The 14,451-nt window shown below is 48.5% G+C and overlaps 1 protein-coding gene across 9 annotated transcripts in view; it reads right to left on the bottom strand.

The window, feature by feature from the left end:
* Nucleotides 1-14,451, bottom strand: part of ANKRD6 (ankyrin repeat domain 6) — a 189,242-nt gene that overhangs the window by 13,173 nt on the left and 161,618 nt on the right. For 4 of the 9 annotated variants that reach the window (XM_059401052.1, XM_059401053.1, XM_059401055.1 and 1 more), the window contains 6 exons: nt 13,608-13,706; nt 9,598-9,696; nt 7,904-8,002; nt 5,874-5,972; nt 4,587-4,664; nt 545-649 (listed from right to left, as the gene is read on the bottom strand). In XM_059401052.1, the coding sequence (XP_059257035.1) occupies nt 545-649; nt 4,587-4,664; nt 5,874-5,972; nt 7,904-8,002; nt 9,598-9,696; nt 13,608-13,706 (579 nt within the window). The remainder of the gene's footprint in view (nt 1-544; nt 650-4,586; nt 4,665-5,873; nt 5,973-7,903; nt 8,003-9,597; nt 9,697-13,607; nt 13,707-14,451) is intronic. The other 5 variants (XM_059401059.1, XM_059401058.1, XM_059401056.1 and 2 more) reach the window with 4 other exon arrangements.

The raw sequence follows: 14,451 nt of genomic DNA, 5'->3' as shown, positions 1-14,451 counted from the left end.
GGTGCCCAGGGGGCGTCTTCTTCTCAAGTCTCACAGAGGAATGACATGGGCGACCATAGCCTCAGTCCACTCCCTAAGCAGAAAGGAAGGAAGCAACCTAGGCCAGCGGGTGTCAAACTGGAGTCCGCATCAGAATCACCCGCAGGGCTTGTTCCAACCCAGCTTGCCGGGCCCCTCCCAGAGCATCTGATCCAGGGCTTCTGCATTTTTAACAAGGTCCCAGATGATACAGTGGACACCACACTTTGCCAGCCACTGCCCTATACGATTAAGGGCACAGTGTCCCAGGCGGAGCTGTCCACATGGTGGTGACAGAACCACAGATAGAGGGGGCTAGAAAAGACCAACAGGCAGGCGCACAATCTGAACCCTTGGAGGAGTGGAGGACAGGGAGTCGAAGAGAAAGCGCGGACAGCGTTTGAAGAAGCAGTGGAAAGGAGAGACAGAGGGCGTGGCCGCTGCCCCAGGAGCCCAGAAGCCACGTGAGTCTCCCACCCTCTGGGAGGGAGTGAAGTTGGGGAGGCGCAGGAGGGCTACCCCCCACCTTGCTTTGTGCCACCTCATCTCTTGGCACAGACTGAGCTCTCCTCTCTTCCTTGAGCCTCTCTCTCTTTTTCCTCAGGCTTCGCCCACGACTGAAGCGCAAGACCTGAAGGAGGCAAGAGGCATCGTTACAAACCGCCGGTGCGCAGCATCAGCACGATGGACTCGTCCTTGGACCCGGTGCTCTGATCTAATGCAGCTTCCCGCCTGGTGAGAGACACCCGGCGTTCACGTCCACAAGTGCTTCCAGACTGTCTGCTAGGCTCCCGAGGTCCCGTGCCAGGCTCTCTAAGGACCCAGAGAGGAGGAGCCCCGATCCCTGATTTCCAGGAGCTTCAGGTCTAGGACAAGAACAATGGCCCCATATAGGCATATGCAGGCTGTGCACGGCTGAACTCCAGGGACCACCGCTCAGAGAGACTAGGACAGGCATGGCATCCCCCAGAGTGGTAGAACATGGCAGCCCCGGGCCAGGCACAGGCTCACTATCTTGGTACACGGGACCTGAACTAGCCCATCAGATTTTCTCTCTATCTAACTGTATTCAAGGCATGGGGAGTTTGAGTCAAACACTGAGGTGCGTCTGTGAACCACAGTACCCACCATGGGACGGGAATCTCCTCCTCAGAAGGAAGCATTTGGTCTGCCCCTTCGAGTATGGGAGTGGAATGGACACAGGCAGGTAGACATGGGGTCTGAGACCTTGATTTTGGAACCCAGCAGCAGCTGGTTGTAAAATCTTTGGGCAAGTTCTTTGCCCTCTCTGCATTCCCCAGTGTAAATATGGGGAGTTAATAGAATTAACCAAGACAAGCAGCCGGCTGGGACACGCTGGACCATCAGTCACTGTTAGGTGCCTTCTTCCTGCCCCCGTCCCTAGAGTACCTTGATTGACAGAGGAAGTTTAACAAGGGTACAGATCTTTGAGCTGGCAGAAACCTTCAGTCTCTGGCTCAGCTCCATACCCTTCCCCCAGCCCCTTGCTCCCAGTTCAAGAAGCACCCACCCCACTTTTTCAAGGTCCCAAAATTTTTCGGCAAAGAAACAGTTGGTCTTCATATGTAAATAGTTCAGCATAGTTTTCAGCTCAATGTTCAACTTCGTGTTCATTAAATTCAAGTGACACTATTACGAGACAAAAAGAACCTCTACGGGCAGCAGGAGACCCCTAAATGAAGAATTCTGGACATCTGCTTGTGGCTGAACCAGATTTTTATATTGTATTTTCATCCCTGAAGTCAACAGCTCTGAAAGTGACCTGGAATCCTGGGTCCACGAGGTTAAAATTACCTTCATGATATTACCACAATGTCGGCCGCCTTCTCTCTCACACTGAGTGTACAGCGGTGTTTACCAGAAGCTGCACACGATACGCCAATGGATCACAAGCGGAAGTAAAGGAGGGCCCTCCCATCTTTTTAGGAAAACAGTATGGAGATTTGCAGAAATGAAAAATACTGCTATACTGCTACTTACTCTTCTCACACAACTTGTTTTGATAAAGTTATTTTTCAGAAAATCAACTTCCTTTTGTGGTAACAGAGTTAAAAATGTTTATTATTTAAAAACACGTTGCAAGTTGAATTTCAATTACGGTAACTATTAACAGATATAAACACAGCTCTTTATGGGCCTCTAGAACGTTATGTGTCCCTAGACCAAAAAGGTCTGAGAGCCACTGTCCTAAGCCCTTTCTTAGCTAAATTCAGACTCACTAGGCAGTCTAGTCTGATGCGAAGTGACTAGCGCCCAACACTCATTCAGCTTATGGTCTGCCAGAACAGAATACAGCCCAGCATTCACCCAAAATTCACTTTCAGAAGCATTTGTGAACCGTTATCAATCTAAACTGAGAAGGGATACTCACAGGTCACCCAAATCACCAGAATAATTCCCTCCATACAGCATGTTATTAGCCAGTGAAAATAACTTTGCATGGCTTACAGCCTTTCTCAGCGAGCCATATCGTCTACCAAATGGAATGTCATCAATCTTTTCCAGTTCAAAAAAATCAGGGTATACGGATCCTTACAGAGTAACCTCGAAGGACTGCCATTGAAATCCATGGTCAACTAAGGTACCAAGGCAAGGAATTTCCTGTTTCACACAGAGGAAGGCTAGTTCTATCACCTCAGAACAGAAGAACAGCCTGTGTATAATTTTGTGCATATGTGAAAGTTCCTTCTTCGTATTGAGAATAGAGTTTAGCATATATAATCACATAAAAAACTTCCATAAAATGTCATCCTGTTTGCTATTCAAGTGGGTGTGGAAAAACCGAAGATTTTTTTGTTTGCTTTTAAGGGAAACACTAAAGGAGAATTACATAGGAAAAAGGCCCACGGTAAAGTTTTTTCTCTGTGAACTCAGATCCCTGAGATCTGGAAGACAAAAGGCAGGTAGAGTTAGAGGCATGTAAGTCTGTGTGCCTTGGGGATACTCCACGCCACAAAGTTTGATGATCATCATACAGCTAAGAACAGAGGTGTCCGAACTGTCAAATGCTGAAATGCCGTGTAACAGAGATGGATTCTGACCATCCCTTACTTTCTGATCTGTAAGAGACCAATATTTCTCGATCAGGATTCATGGATGTGATTCCATTGATGATTCATTTGCAATAGTTGGAAAGAGGTGGAAACTTTTTCCAAAGCACCACCTGACTTGTTCCTGTCAGGGGCTCCAGAGACTTCCAGACACCACTGAGGACCCACTCCATGGGCGACAGGCTGACCAGTTTTCAAAAGGCAAAAATCTTCACCTCTTCCAGATACTGCTAATTATATCAGGTAGGTTTTAAAAAAACATAAATGAGGGCTGCCTGGGTGGCTCAGTCGTTAAACATCTGCTTTGGGCTCGGGTCATGATCCCATGGTCCTGGGATCATGACCGGAATTAGGCTCCCTGCCTGGCGGGAAGCCTGCTTATTCCTTTCCCACTTCCCCTGCTTGGGTTCCCTCTCTGTCAAATAAATAAATTAAAGTCTTAAAATTAAAAAAAAAAAAAAAAAGATATAAAGGCCATACAGACCTCTGGGCTGATGAGAGTCAGGTATGTCAGGGTCCTATCTAGAATCTTCCTCTGGCTCTCTGAGACTTTACCTACTTACAGCATCAGGCATATTAAGATTGAAAATGAATCTATTTTTGCTGTAATGTAACAGAGTACCTCTAATCAGGAAGTAAACCATTTCCTTAATATTGGACATTTAGATCCAAATTATTAAAACAAAATATTGGACAGCAACAAAAAAGCAAACTGGCTTCCACATGATGAATAATTATGTGAACTGCAGAACATTTTCCTATTATAATTAAGATAAAGGGCAGGATACAAAAGGGTAGTATGTTGTAGGCACAATTATGAAAATTAGGTGTCTGAAAGGTAATATGAAGAAACAAAAAACCGTTATTTCAGGATGCTAAAATGAGGAACAGCTTATACATTATTAAGTGTTAGATAGTTTCAATCTCAACTCAAATGATATTAATTTTAAGTTAAATGATGCCACAAATACCATTACATTCAAAAGAAGGAAAGAACACCATTATATTTGACTGCCTCTATTGGACATTAACTGCTTTGTTTGCCTACAATGGATCCCTTTCTCCCACCGTTCTTTAGGAAAGGCCCCTTCCAACCACACAATCAAATGGATACAGCTGTCTTCCTAACATGCCTGTCCTACTTGTTCAGGGCGTTTGCCCCAAGCTCATCAATCACAATCTTCTGTATCATTTAAACCAGAACCTTTTCCCCAAGCACTTGGGGCGTTAAAGTCCACAAAGCCAGTAAGGACCATGAACCAGCCACAGAGAAGAAAGGATGCCCACGTATGAAGACGAACTGCTGAAACTTAAGTCTCTGGTTCTAGTTATCCTGGGGGCCTACACGGATTCCTACATTTTCCACTGCCTGATTGTGAACCCATCAATTTCCTACTTAAGGTAGTTTGAATTGGCTCTAATAGATGGTCACCAGAGAATCCCAACAACTTTGCAGCCCCACATCAGCCATATAATGGAAAATCCAATAAATCCTACCTGGGGAGCTTTAGTGAGGAGAAGAGCAACTTCTGGATTATTGTGGTAGCGCGCAGTCTCCAGTGGAGTCTGGCCTGCCTAAGGAAAGGCACAGGGGAGGACAAGTGAGTAAAAGACACCAGCCCTGCCCACACCTAGCCCCCAGTGGGGACACTCAGCCACACCGCAAGCTCAACAGATACAGTCACACGTAAGACCTGGCCCTGCTCTTGAGGCCCACCGCGGTCAGCGGGGGAGCCAAGTCACACCCAAGGGCAAGGTGACTAGCAGCACACAGCAGCGGTGGGTCAGTGCGGACCCTTGCGGAAGCAAAGCCCTGGAATGCTTGCCCACCAAGGAATCCTTCCTAGAAGAGAGAGGAGGGAATGTGAAAGGCAAGGTCACGGCGGAAGCTTTCAGCTGGAGAAACACAAAGGACCATCACATGCAGCCGAGCCAGGAGTCCTCCCTGGAGGACACTTGGAAGGACAGATGAAGCCCTAGCCAGTCTCAGGACCTGGATTGTAAAGAACAATTAGGAAGCTATGGCCATATGGCAGACTCGAGGGAGATCAAGCCGAAAGGTAGGAGTTGATAACTGAGGGATTCAAAGGAAGGGAAAGACCTCAGGGGACAGGTACGGTGACACACCACCCGATCAGGTGGGAGCTGTGAGGAGGAGGAGAGTGGGGACTTTTGTCAGCTCCAACACTCCCCAACTCTCCACACAACTGTCTGGCCCCCAGCCCGTCTGAGTCTGTGCTGCTTCAGGAGGGCAGAGACCCCAGCTCGGCCTCAAGGAAGAAAGGGCGCCTGAGCCAGCACCTGCCACGGGGCCCAGGAGAGAGACAGAAGCGGGGAGGTGGGATACTGAGAGAGAGAGAGAAGGGGATTATGGAGAAGAAAATTTTGAGGATGATTAATCTGACGGTCATGTGGCCACTTTCCTGAGAAACCAATCCATGTATAGGGCAGGAACTCCCTTTCCATAACATTCACTTGTCAGTTTACTCCAACACCCATGACTTTCCCTTGCCTGGCAGGATGTGCTCACTTGAGCTAGGAGTCTAAAGATAAATGCTCGGGGCTCAACAGTTCATGAGCAAGGCTTCCCTCAAGTCCACCTCTGGGGTCCTCAGCTTTAGTAGAAACCCAGCTCTTACAGAGTAAGGCTGGGGAGCTTTGTGCTTTTTGCAGAGTAAGACTGGGTGAGGCTAGGTGCCCTGCGGGAGTGAGGTAGTAACAACACCCTCCATTCTGGAAAGGGGTGGAAATGATTTTCAGAAACATCGTTGCAACTTCACTTACATTATTAACAATGGTCCCATCTGCTCCAGCTTCCAGTAAGATTTTAACCACCTTCTTGTGATTTAGGGCAGCAGCAACATGAAGTGCTGTGTCTCCAGCCTGAAATTAATAAGAAAGGCTGCTAAACTCCATCTGATAATGGTTTCCAGCCCTCCAGTTTTTCATCCCATGGCCTGGTGGTAGCTTTTCAAATTAGGATTGGCCTTTGATAGGGAATCCTTAGTTCAAGGGTTATGTGGTTCTCTTTTGAGAGGTCTCTTTAAAATGACCTACATACAAAGATCACATTCCTCTCCGAGGAAGGATAGTAGAAATCACAGAATTGAGTACAGAGGGCAAAGTAAATGCTGGGCTGGGGTTGTTGAGAACGGCGAGACCTGAAGCCTTCACCAAGATAGGATAACGGGCACCGAGCCAGGGGCCAGCAGGCTAGCCATCACAGGGCACTGGACCACGTCCATCTGCCCAGGCACAGGACCCCTTGGTTTCGGAGTACTAAAATGAGCAGAAGCTGGGAGAAAGTGGCTACTTCTACAAGTGCTGGGGGGGGGCGGGGGTGGAACCCCAGCACCTGTGGGAATGTAAAGAGCCCACTGGGAATCCCTTCGCAGGCTCAGGGGGTTCTTCATTTGGGTGGAGTCACTGAAAGAAAAATCAGTGTTCACCTAAGACCAGCAGTTTTTAACCTCTTACCAAGTAGCCTATAATAAAGTACATATTTTCTTCCTACAAAAGATGGTCAGTCAACTCCGGAAGGAGGCTATGGACAACGGCCGCTTCATGGGCCAGTCCCCAAGCAAAGGATATAAACAAATGAGGCAAATACAGATGTGAAGTAATCTGTTCTCTCCCACTGGGCGAGCAGGTCAAGTTCTGGATGATGGGTTTTCTTGGACAGCATGGAAATCCACCTGCCCCGTGGCCCTCGGCCCCCAGGAGTAGCCAGGGCAGTTGTGGTTCACTGCTGAGTCACTTAGTTGTGGGTGCTGGGGGATGCTCTCCAGCAGGGGTTTCCAACCTTGGCTGCAAACTGGAGTCAGCTGGGAGCTTTGAGAACTGTTGCCACCCCAGTCACAGCCCCCAGACCCTGACTGAATTGTTCTGAAGTGTGCATTGGGCATGGGTATTTCTCAAAGCTCTCAGGGGACTGAAACATCCTGCCAAGGTTGAGAAACACAGGTTCGTGGGAGCTGGCTAAGTGTCACCTGTCTGATGAGCTAGAAGCTGCTGGAAGCCTGGCGAATGACAGGAGTAGGTATCTAGCTGGGCCAGTGGTTCTCAATCCTGTCTGCACACTCCGGTCAAGGGCTCTTTAAAAATCCCACTACTTGGATTCTGGTCTTTTAAAACTGCTGTAGGATTCAGTAGTGGTATTTATAATTTCCCTGTTGATTCTTAATATGCAGTGGGAGTCAGAAACCACTGTTAATGGCACACAGTTAATCTGAATAATGATCTGTTTTTAAAATTTCAGATATATGTACCCATACTCAGAAAAGACAATGTTATCACTAAATATCAAGTAAATATCAAGACATTTAACAAATTGAAGCTACTGTAAGTCACACACATTACCATAGGACACTGTAATAATCACAGCTTTATGGCAAACCCCCAGGATATGGCACAGATGCTGATCACATATCCGAATTTTCAGAGATCAGAGACTCCATCAGCTCCAAGTGGCAGTGCAAGGAGCAGAACTCACGGAGTCAGGAGACACCGAATTCCCTTGCTTATTGAGCCACATTCCTCTTTGTGGGTTTCCTTTGTAAAACCATTATAAGCAAAACCTGCCCCAGGATCTTCAGAAAGTCTTTGATATGCAAATATGGAGATATGCACAGGAACGCGAAGAGCAGGCTCCCTCCAGGAAGCCAGATAAACCAGGACCACAGATCTCCGTGCAACAGTCACGCCTCATCCCAGACTAGAGGCTCCCAGCAGCCTCTAACCCCGCTTGTGCTAACACACCTGCCAGCCTTGTGGGAAGGGGGCCTGGTAGCTGTGGGGAGGACACATGCACTGACCTGGTTCTTTTCATGGACAGAACAGAAAGCACTGAGGAGGAGCTTAATGATGGACAAGTGATTATAGCGTGCAGCAACGTGCAAACAGGTGTCGCCTGCCTGCGGACAGAAATCAAACTCTGAGCACAATCTGAGCAGTTACTGGGGAAAGGAAAGAAAAAAATGATTAAAAAACTGGCAGACTAGCATATGTTCAAGGTTATCAGCCTGAACAGGAAGCCTTCACTTTCCCATGGACGCTCCACCATGAGACCCACAGCTTTGGCTGCTGTCTGCGGCTCCGTGGGTGTTCTTCTGCGCAGACTCTGGGCTTTCAGGTTTCAGATGCTGGATGCCCGCTCCCCACGAGGCCTTCACCAGAGCCAAGGCAGGCTCTCTCTGCTTACCCAGCGCTTGACAGGAACCCATTCACCACAGCCTCTCCTACAGCCCCATGCTCTGGAGCACATGGAATGAAGACCAACAGCACTGCTTTAGAAACAAGCCCTTTTCCATCATGGATTCCTCATGGCTCAAAGGACAGCGTGGCAGGGAGAGCACTCAGATCTTAAGATCACACGTGTTCTTAAAAAAGTTCGAGCTGGGGCGCCTGGGTGGCTCAGTGGGTTAAGCAGCTGCCTTCGGCTCAGGTCATGATCTCAGGGTCCTGGGATCGAGTCGGGTCCCGCATCGGGCTCTCTGCTCAGCAGGGAGCCTGCTTCCTCCTCTCTCTCTCTCTGCCTGCCTCTCTGCCTCCTTGTGATCTCTGTCTGTCAAATAAATAAAAAAAATCTTAAAAAAAAAAAAAAAAAAGTTCGAGCTGCGTCTCATTTGAGTAGGACCCCAATATCTCATATGGGGCAGAGCAGTCTGGGGGAGCAGAGGAGGAGGCAATCACTGGCGTAAAACAGGGCATTCAGAGAAAAACCTCACGATCAATATCTTCCTGAGTGGTCACCAGCTAAACCGCTCACAGAGAAACAAAACTGGAGACAAAGTCAGGACGTTCTGCGGTGTTTTCTTGATATTTTCATTCAAACTTTGTCTAGAGACAACGGCCACTCAGCATAACCTTCTCCCCTGGATTAAGAAGCGTCCAAGCTCAGAGCCCTGGTCCAGGGCACTCTAAGACCCACTCTAGAGGAGTCTGCCTTCAAAGACCATTTTTTGAGAGGAACCCCAGTCGGAGTCTCCAGTCGAGGAATGAGGCCGGGGACTTTTAAAGGAAAGACACTGCTTGTGGAGGGAGGGGGCATGCCCACGTGACCTCAACGGTCAGGAATCCTCTAAGAACTAGACTCATCAGCTCTTCCCAAGGACACGTCCCTAACTGATTTGTAGACGCAGGCCCTGGAGCATCAGAAGACCTTCCCTGGATGGTACCATCTGACACTCGCTGACTGTACAGCAGTATGCAGGCAGAGATTTTCTGGACTCATTTGCAAGCGCATGCTAGGAGAAACATTGCAACAAACCCAGGCTGAGGAGCAGAGGGGAAAAGGATGGGAGAAAAGCAGTGTTTGAGTCTTGATTCCCCTTCTCCTGCCCCTGGCCGACCACTCAGGACGTAGCCAAAATAAACGAACACTTTTTAGACAGTCCCCAAACACGTTTCACATTTTCATTTTCTAGGTGTTAATACTCAAGTATGCTTTTAGGGTTACTTTCCAAGGGGACACAAGAGAGCGCGAGAGAAGCCGGATTTGTTCACCCACATTATTTTTGAGGTCGGCCCGGGACCCGCCCAGCAGGAGGACGCGTGTGCTCTGGGAGTGGCTGTTCTGGCAGGCCAGGTGCAGAGCGGTGTTTCCCGCCTTGGAGAGAGGCAAGAGAAGGGAAGACACGTTAGCAACTCGCTTCTTGGCAGACCTGCACCAGGCAGGCTTCGCGGAAGGTTGACGGAGACTTGCAAGAAAAAAAAAAAAAAAAGGTCAATGCTCACATTCTCTGCTTCCTGATTGGTGACCCCGGCAGAGGGGTTTCAGCCGCAAGAACAGTTAATAGGGAATCCAGAAAGCCACAAGAGTCCCATTGGTCATAAAACCTTGGCTCTGCAACTTACTAGTTGAAAGTCACTGGTCAAGGCTCTTCATATGCTGTCCTGAATTCCTTACCTGTAACATGGAGTGTGACCCCTACATCCTGAGGCTGTGAGGATTAATCAGGAGTACCCAGGAGAGTGTTTACTTAATGGCAAAATGCTGTGCCCGCATGCTGCCTTGTACTCATTTTGGAGAGGACCACAGCCTTCACACCCAACACGGGTAACAGCTGTGGCTACCATACTCCACCAATGGAGTAAAAGCAACAGAGGCTAGGTCCTGTGGGGGCAACGAATGGAGATTAACTTGTATGCCTTCTGCAAACTGTCCGTTCTTGCATTTTCCTTGAAACGTCAAAATTGGAACCAGGGTCAAGGTACCCACCCAGCAGGCAACACGATTACATCCACCGCTTATCATACAGATGGAGACCCTCGTGCTTTGGGGCTCCACCAGCAATATGCCATTTCACAGAGTCAACCAAGCGTCAGAATAATGTCTAGAGCAATCTTTCAGAAAGAATCCATGACACAAACAGAACTTTAAAACCGTGCAAAGAGCGCCTGCAAGGCTGCTGATAAAAGTGACAAGAAATGCGGACAGCGTAAGGAGATTCGGTGTTCGTCTGAGCGAGCCTGGGAGCATGCGGGGGGTGGAGTCTACAGGCTCAGTGACTGCTGGGCTGAGCTACAAAGTGAGCTACCATGACTGTGTGGGCTCAGAGCTGTTCACTGCTTACAGCCCTTCCTCACTCCGGAGCTGCGACCCACCGCACTGTCTGCCCAGACTCCAACAACGATCTATTCCTCAACTTCTTGAAAATAATGAGTTTTATTTTTAAAAGCAAAACGAAACACAACACACAGAGAAAAACCCTATGTTGCTGGATCACTTACCTCCCCTCTCATACCCTTTGCTCTAAGTAGCCTGGGTAGAATCTTTCTTGCTCACTGCTCCCTCCAAGGAGCCTGAAGGTTACAAGCCTGAGGGCTTAGTGAGCTCCCTCGTTATCAACCTTCTACTGCATCAGAGTCACCTGGTGGAGCTGTTAAGACTAAGGGTGCTCAGCTGCAACCCTTCCAGGGACTCTGATTTACTTGGCCTAGGGGTGGAGTCTAGGCGGGTCAGGTGTCAGCCCCAGAAGTCCTCAACTCCGGAAAGCCCTGGACCCAGGGAAAAGTGGGACAGCCTGTCACTCCAGGCCTGGTTACCAGGTAAGTTTACTCCCTCCCCCCATGGTTTTTATTTAAATTTTTCCAGGAGATTTTAAAGCACAGACAGGTAGGGAGCCACTGCTAGCTTCGCTCTCAAAAACAAAGGATCGGCCCACATTTTAAACACTCCATTCCCGGTGCAAGGGTTTGGCCCCTGGCTTGGTGTAATTCTTACAGCACTGGCAGTAGGTTGTCTCAAAGGTGTTGGCTTCGTGGCAGTTACTTAACATGTTGAAATAAAAGGAATCTGATGGTTCTAGAACCATACACCAAGCTTTGCTTTGTTAATAAGAAAATATCAATTACCCTGAAAAATACTTGGATCGAGAAAATTAAAAACCATGGGTTAGAACACACAAATGATGGTATATTCAGACACTGGACTATTACTGGGCGAGAAATGGAACGAACTAGTCTCACATGTAACATGGAGGACGCTCAAAAACGTGAGAAGAAGATGTCAGGCATGAAATGCTGCTGCATACTCTACGACTGCTTTACATGATGTTCTGGGAAAGGCCAAGCAGGTCGGCAGTTGCCAGGAGCTGGGGTCCAGGAGGTGGGTGGGTGGAAGATCGCCACCCAGGGACAAAAAGGAAGTCTTTGGGGCGATGGAAACATTCTGTATCTTGATTGTGGAGGTGATTACACAACTGTGTACATTTGCCAAAACTCACACAATATACCTAAGAGGCTGAACTTTATTGTGTATGGATTGTATTTTGGGAGCTGACATTTAGAAAATGTGACCTAAGTGGGAATATATAGGCAGCGGGCGTTTTTCTGTCCCGAGTAACGCGTACTTATTCCCCAGACTGGGGCTGATACACTCCCTGAGTAAGTTCTTACACAACAGAATGTTCTTACACAACAGAGGCTCGTTCAGCCTTAAAAAAAGAAAGAAATTCTATCATTTGGGACATGTATGAACCCAGAGCACATTATGCGAAATGAAGTAAGCCAGATAGAGAAGCAAATACGGGAAGTATCACTTACATGTAGAGGGTGGGAGAAAACAGGGAAGCGCTGGGAGAGGGGATAGAGTTTCAGTTGTAAGACGGTGTCCTCTAACATACAGCATGGTGACTGTGGTTGATAAACTGTCTGAAGAATAGAACTGAAACGTTTACATCAAAAACTTTTTAGAACCGTAAACATGAGACGATGGGTGTGTTCGTCAGCCTGATGGGGGTAATCCTTGTACAACATACACATATCTCCAGTCATCACTTTGCACGTTCTCAATACCTTACAATTTTATTTGTCCGTCATTTATACCTCAGTAAAGCAGAGGAAAGGGCCTTTTCAGAGGCTTTGCCGGAGGACGTGGCTGGTGCAGAACGTGGAAGTCCTGTTCTGGGACAGCACCTACCTTTGTTTGTGACAGTCTCTCTTGTGGTTTTCTGCAATGCCTTTGGGGCCCCATACAGGACAGGAGGCAATGTGGTGGCTCAGAGGGACTCAGGCTAGTTTATGGACCTGACTGTGTCATGAATAAGTCATGTGTCTTCGCTGACACTACTGGCTCCCAGCTCAGGCTTCCCTATCCATGAACTAGGAACCACTGGCTTTTCAGAGTTCCAGGATCTACGATACAACATGGGTCTGCCTACAACTCCTGTTCCAGACAATATACCACTCTGAAGAAATGAAGCAGCCACCAGTCTCCCAGGCAGTGGCTCAGGCATGATCGGAGATCTTACGATGCATGGACTGCTTCTTTTCCTCATGCTTTTGTCCCATGAGGGAACCATGAGAAACATTAAACCAGTAGACGACAGCGCAAAGCTGTGTGGAGTGCCACGGGAGCTCTGCAGGAAATAGCCTGATGGGCCTTCAGGGAGGGAGAGGCCACTGTCCTGGGAGCCCAGGTTGCAGGTTTATAGGTGGCCATGAGGAGCAGGCTTTCCCCAAGGAAGCGGGGTGGGCGTGGGGACACGGTGAGCCCATTCTGATAACGCAAGAGGCACATACTGGGAAAGGCTCAGGGAAGAGGCTGCCCACAGGCTGAGGCCCCTTCATGGAGGCCCAAGGAGACAGCATCAGGTGGGGGAGCTTTACTGGAAGTCTCCTGAGCGGATGAGGAGCAGGATGAAGAAAGGACTAGGCAAAGTGGCCAGTCTGCAGTGAGGCTTCTGCAGAGATGCCTTCATTACTAATGAGCACAGAAGGAGGGGGATGAGACATGACAAGAGACCGGAGGGAGACAGGACGATGCAGGAGAAGAGGTGCTGCTGGCCCCTCCCTGTCTTCAGGAGGAGGGGCTGCTTGCCCAACCCGGGTAAACCAACGGGAAAGCGGCAAGATCCTGGAGAATTCGGAGGAAGACTTTTTGCTCACCATGGAGATTAGGTTTCATTTCCCTTGCTCCCCCAAGCTCCTGCTTCACTACGAGGAGGCTCACCCAGGGACGACAGCCCCCACCGTCCTCACCTGTGAAGGAGCCTTCTAGCATCTGCGGGGCCTCACCTTGTTCTTGGCAAGCACATTGGCTCCTGCTTTAACGAGCAGTTTGGCTGACTGGCTAAAACCGTGCCAGGATGCTTCGTGTAGGGCCGTATTCCCGTCCTGAGGAACACAGATGGAGACAGAAAGCACATTACCCGAGACCTAATTCATCTCATTAGAATCGATACATCATAGTGTATTTCCGGGGCACACCACAGCTCCTTTCTCAAATGGGGCTTCTCATCGGAATCACAGAGCCCAGAAAATGATTTCACCAGCTAGTTTCTCCACTATCCCAGAAATGGTACATAACAAGAAACATTTTATATTTTTAATTTTAAATAAAAATATGAGGGAGGGGGAGAGAATTTTAAGCAAGCTCCACCCCCAGCACGGAGCCCAACTCGGGGCTCGATCCCATGACCCTGAGATCATGACCTGAGCTGAATCATGCCGGATCCTTAAACGGCTGAGCCGCCCAGGCGCCCCAGCAAGTACCATTTTGTATGATGTACAATAGATGCCTTAAGGCATCAGGGCTTCAATCTCTCCGGGAACCCCGGTTGAGAAAGGCTCATCCATAGGACACATTTATCAGGAACATGACGTTCATTCCTTCCCACCTCCATTACCCCTTGCTCCTGGTCCCAGAGAGGACTCTGCAAAGATCAGGCAAGTGAGGAGTCCAACGTCATAAGCTGCTGGGCCCAGGAACTGGATAGGCAGATTCTTCTCTTTTTCTTCCCCCAAATTTAATCTCACCCAGTTTAATCCAAAGTCTCAGGGACCAAAACAAATAAGCAGACCCTGAGACAATGGTGACTTGTAAAGAAGATAAACAAGTGTTCCCCATATGTGGCTTTTT

Source organism: Mustela nigripes, chromosome 5 (assembly GCF_022355385.1).
Source record: "Mustela nigripes isolate SB6536 chromosome 5, MUSNIG.SB6536, whole genome shotgun sequence".
Taxonomy (NCBI): domain Eukaryota; kingdom Metazoa; phylum Chordata; class Mammalia; order Carnivora; family Mustelidae; genus Mustela; species Mustela nigripes.
Note: the sequence above shows the minus strand (reverse complement) of the source record. Positions and strands in the feature narration are given on the sequence as shown.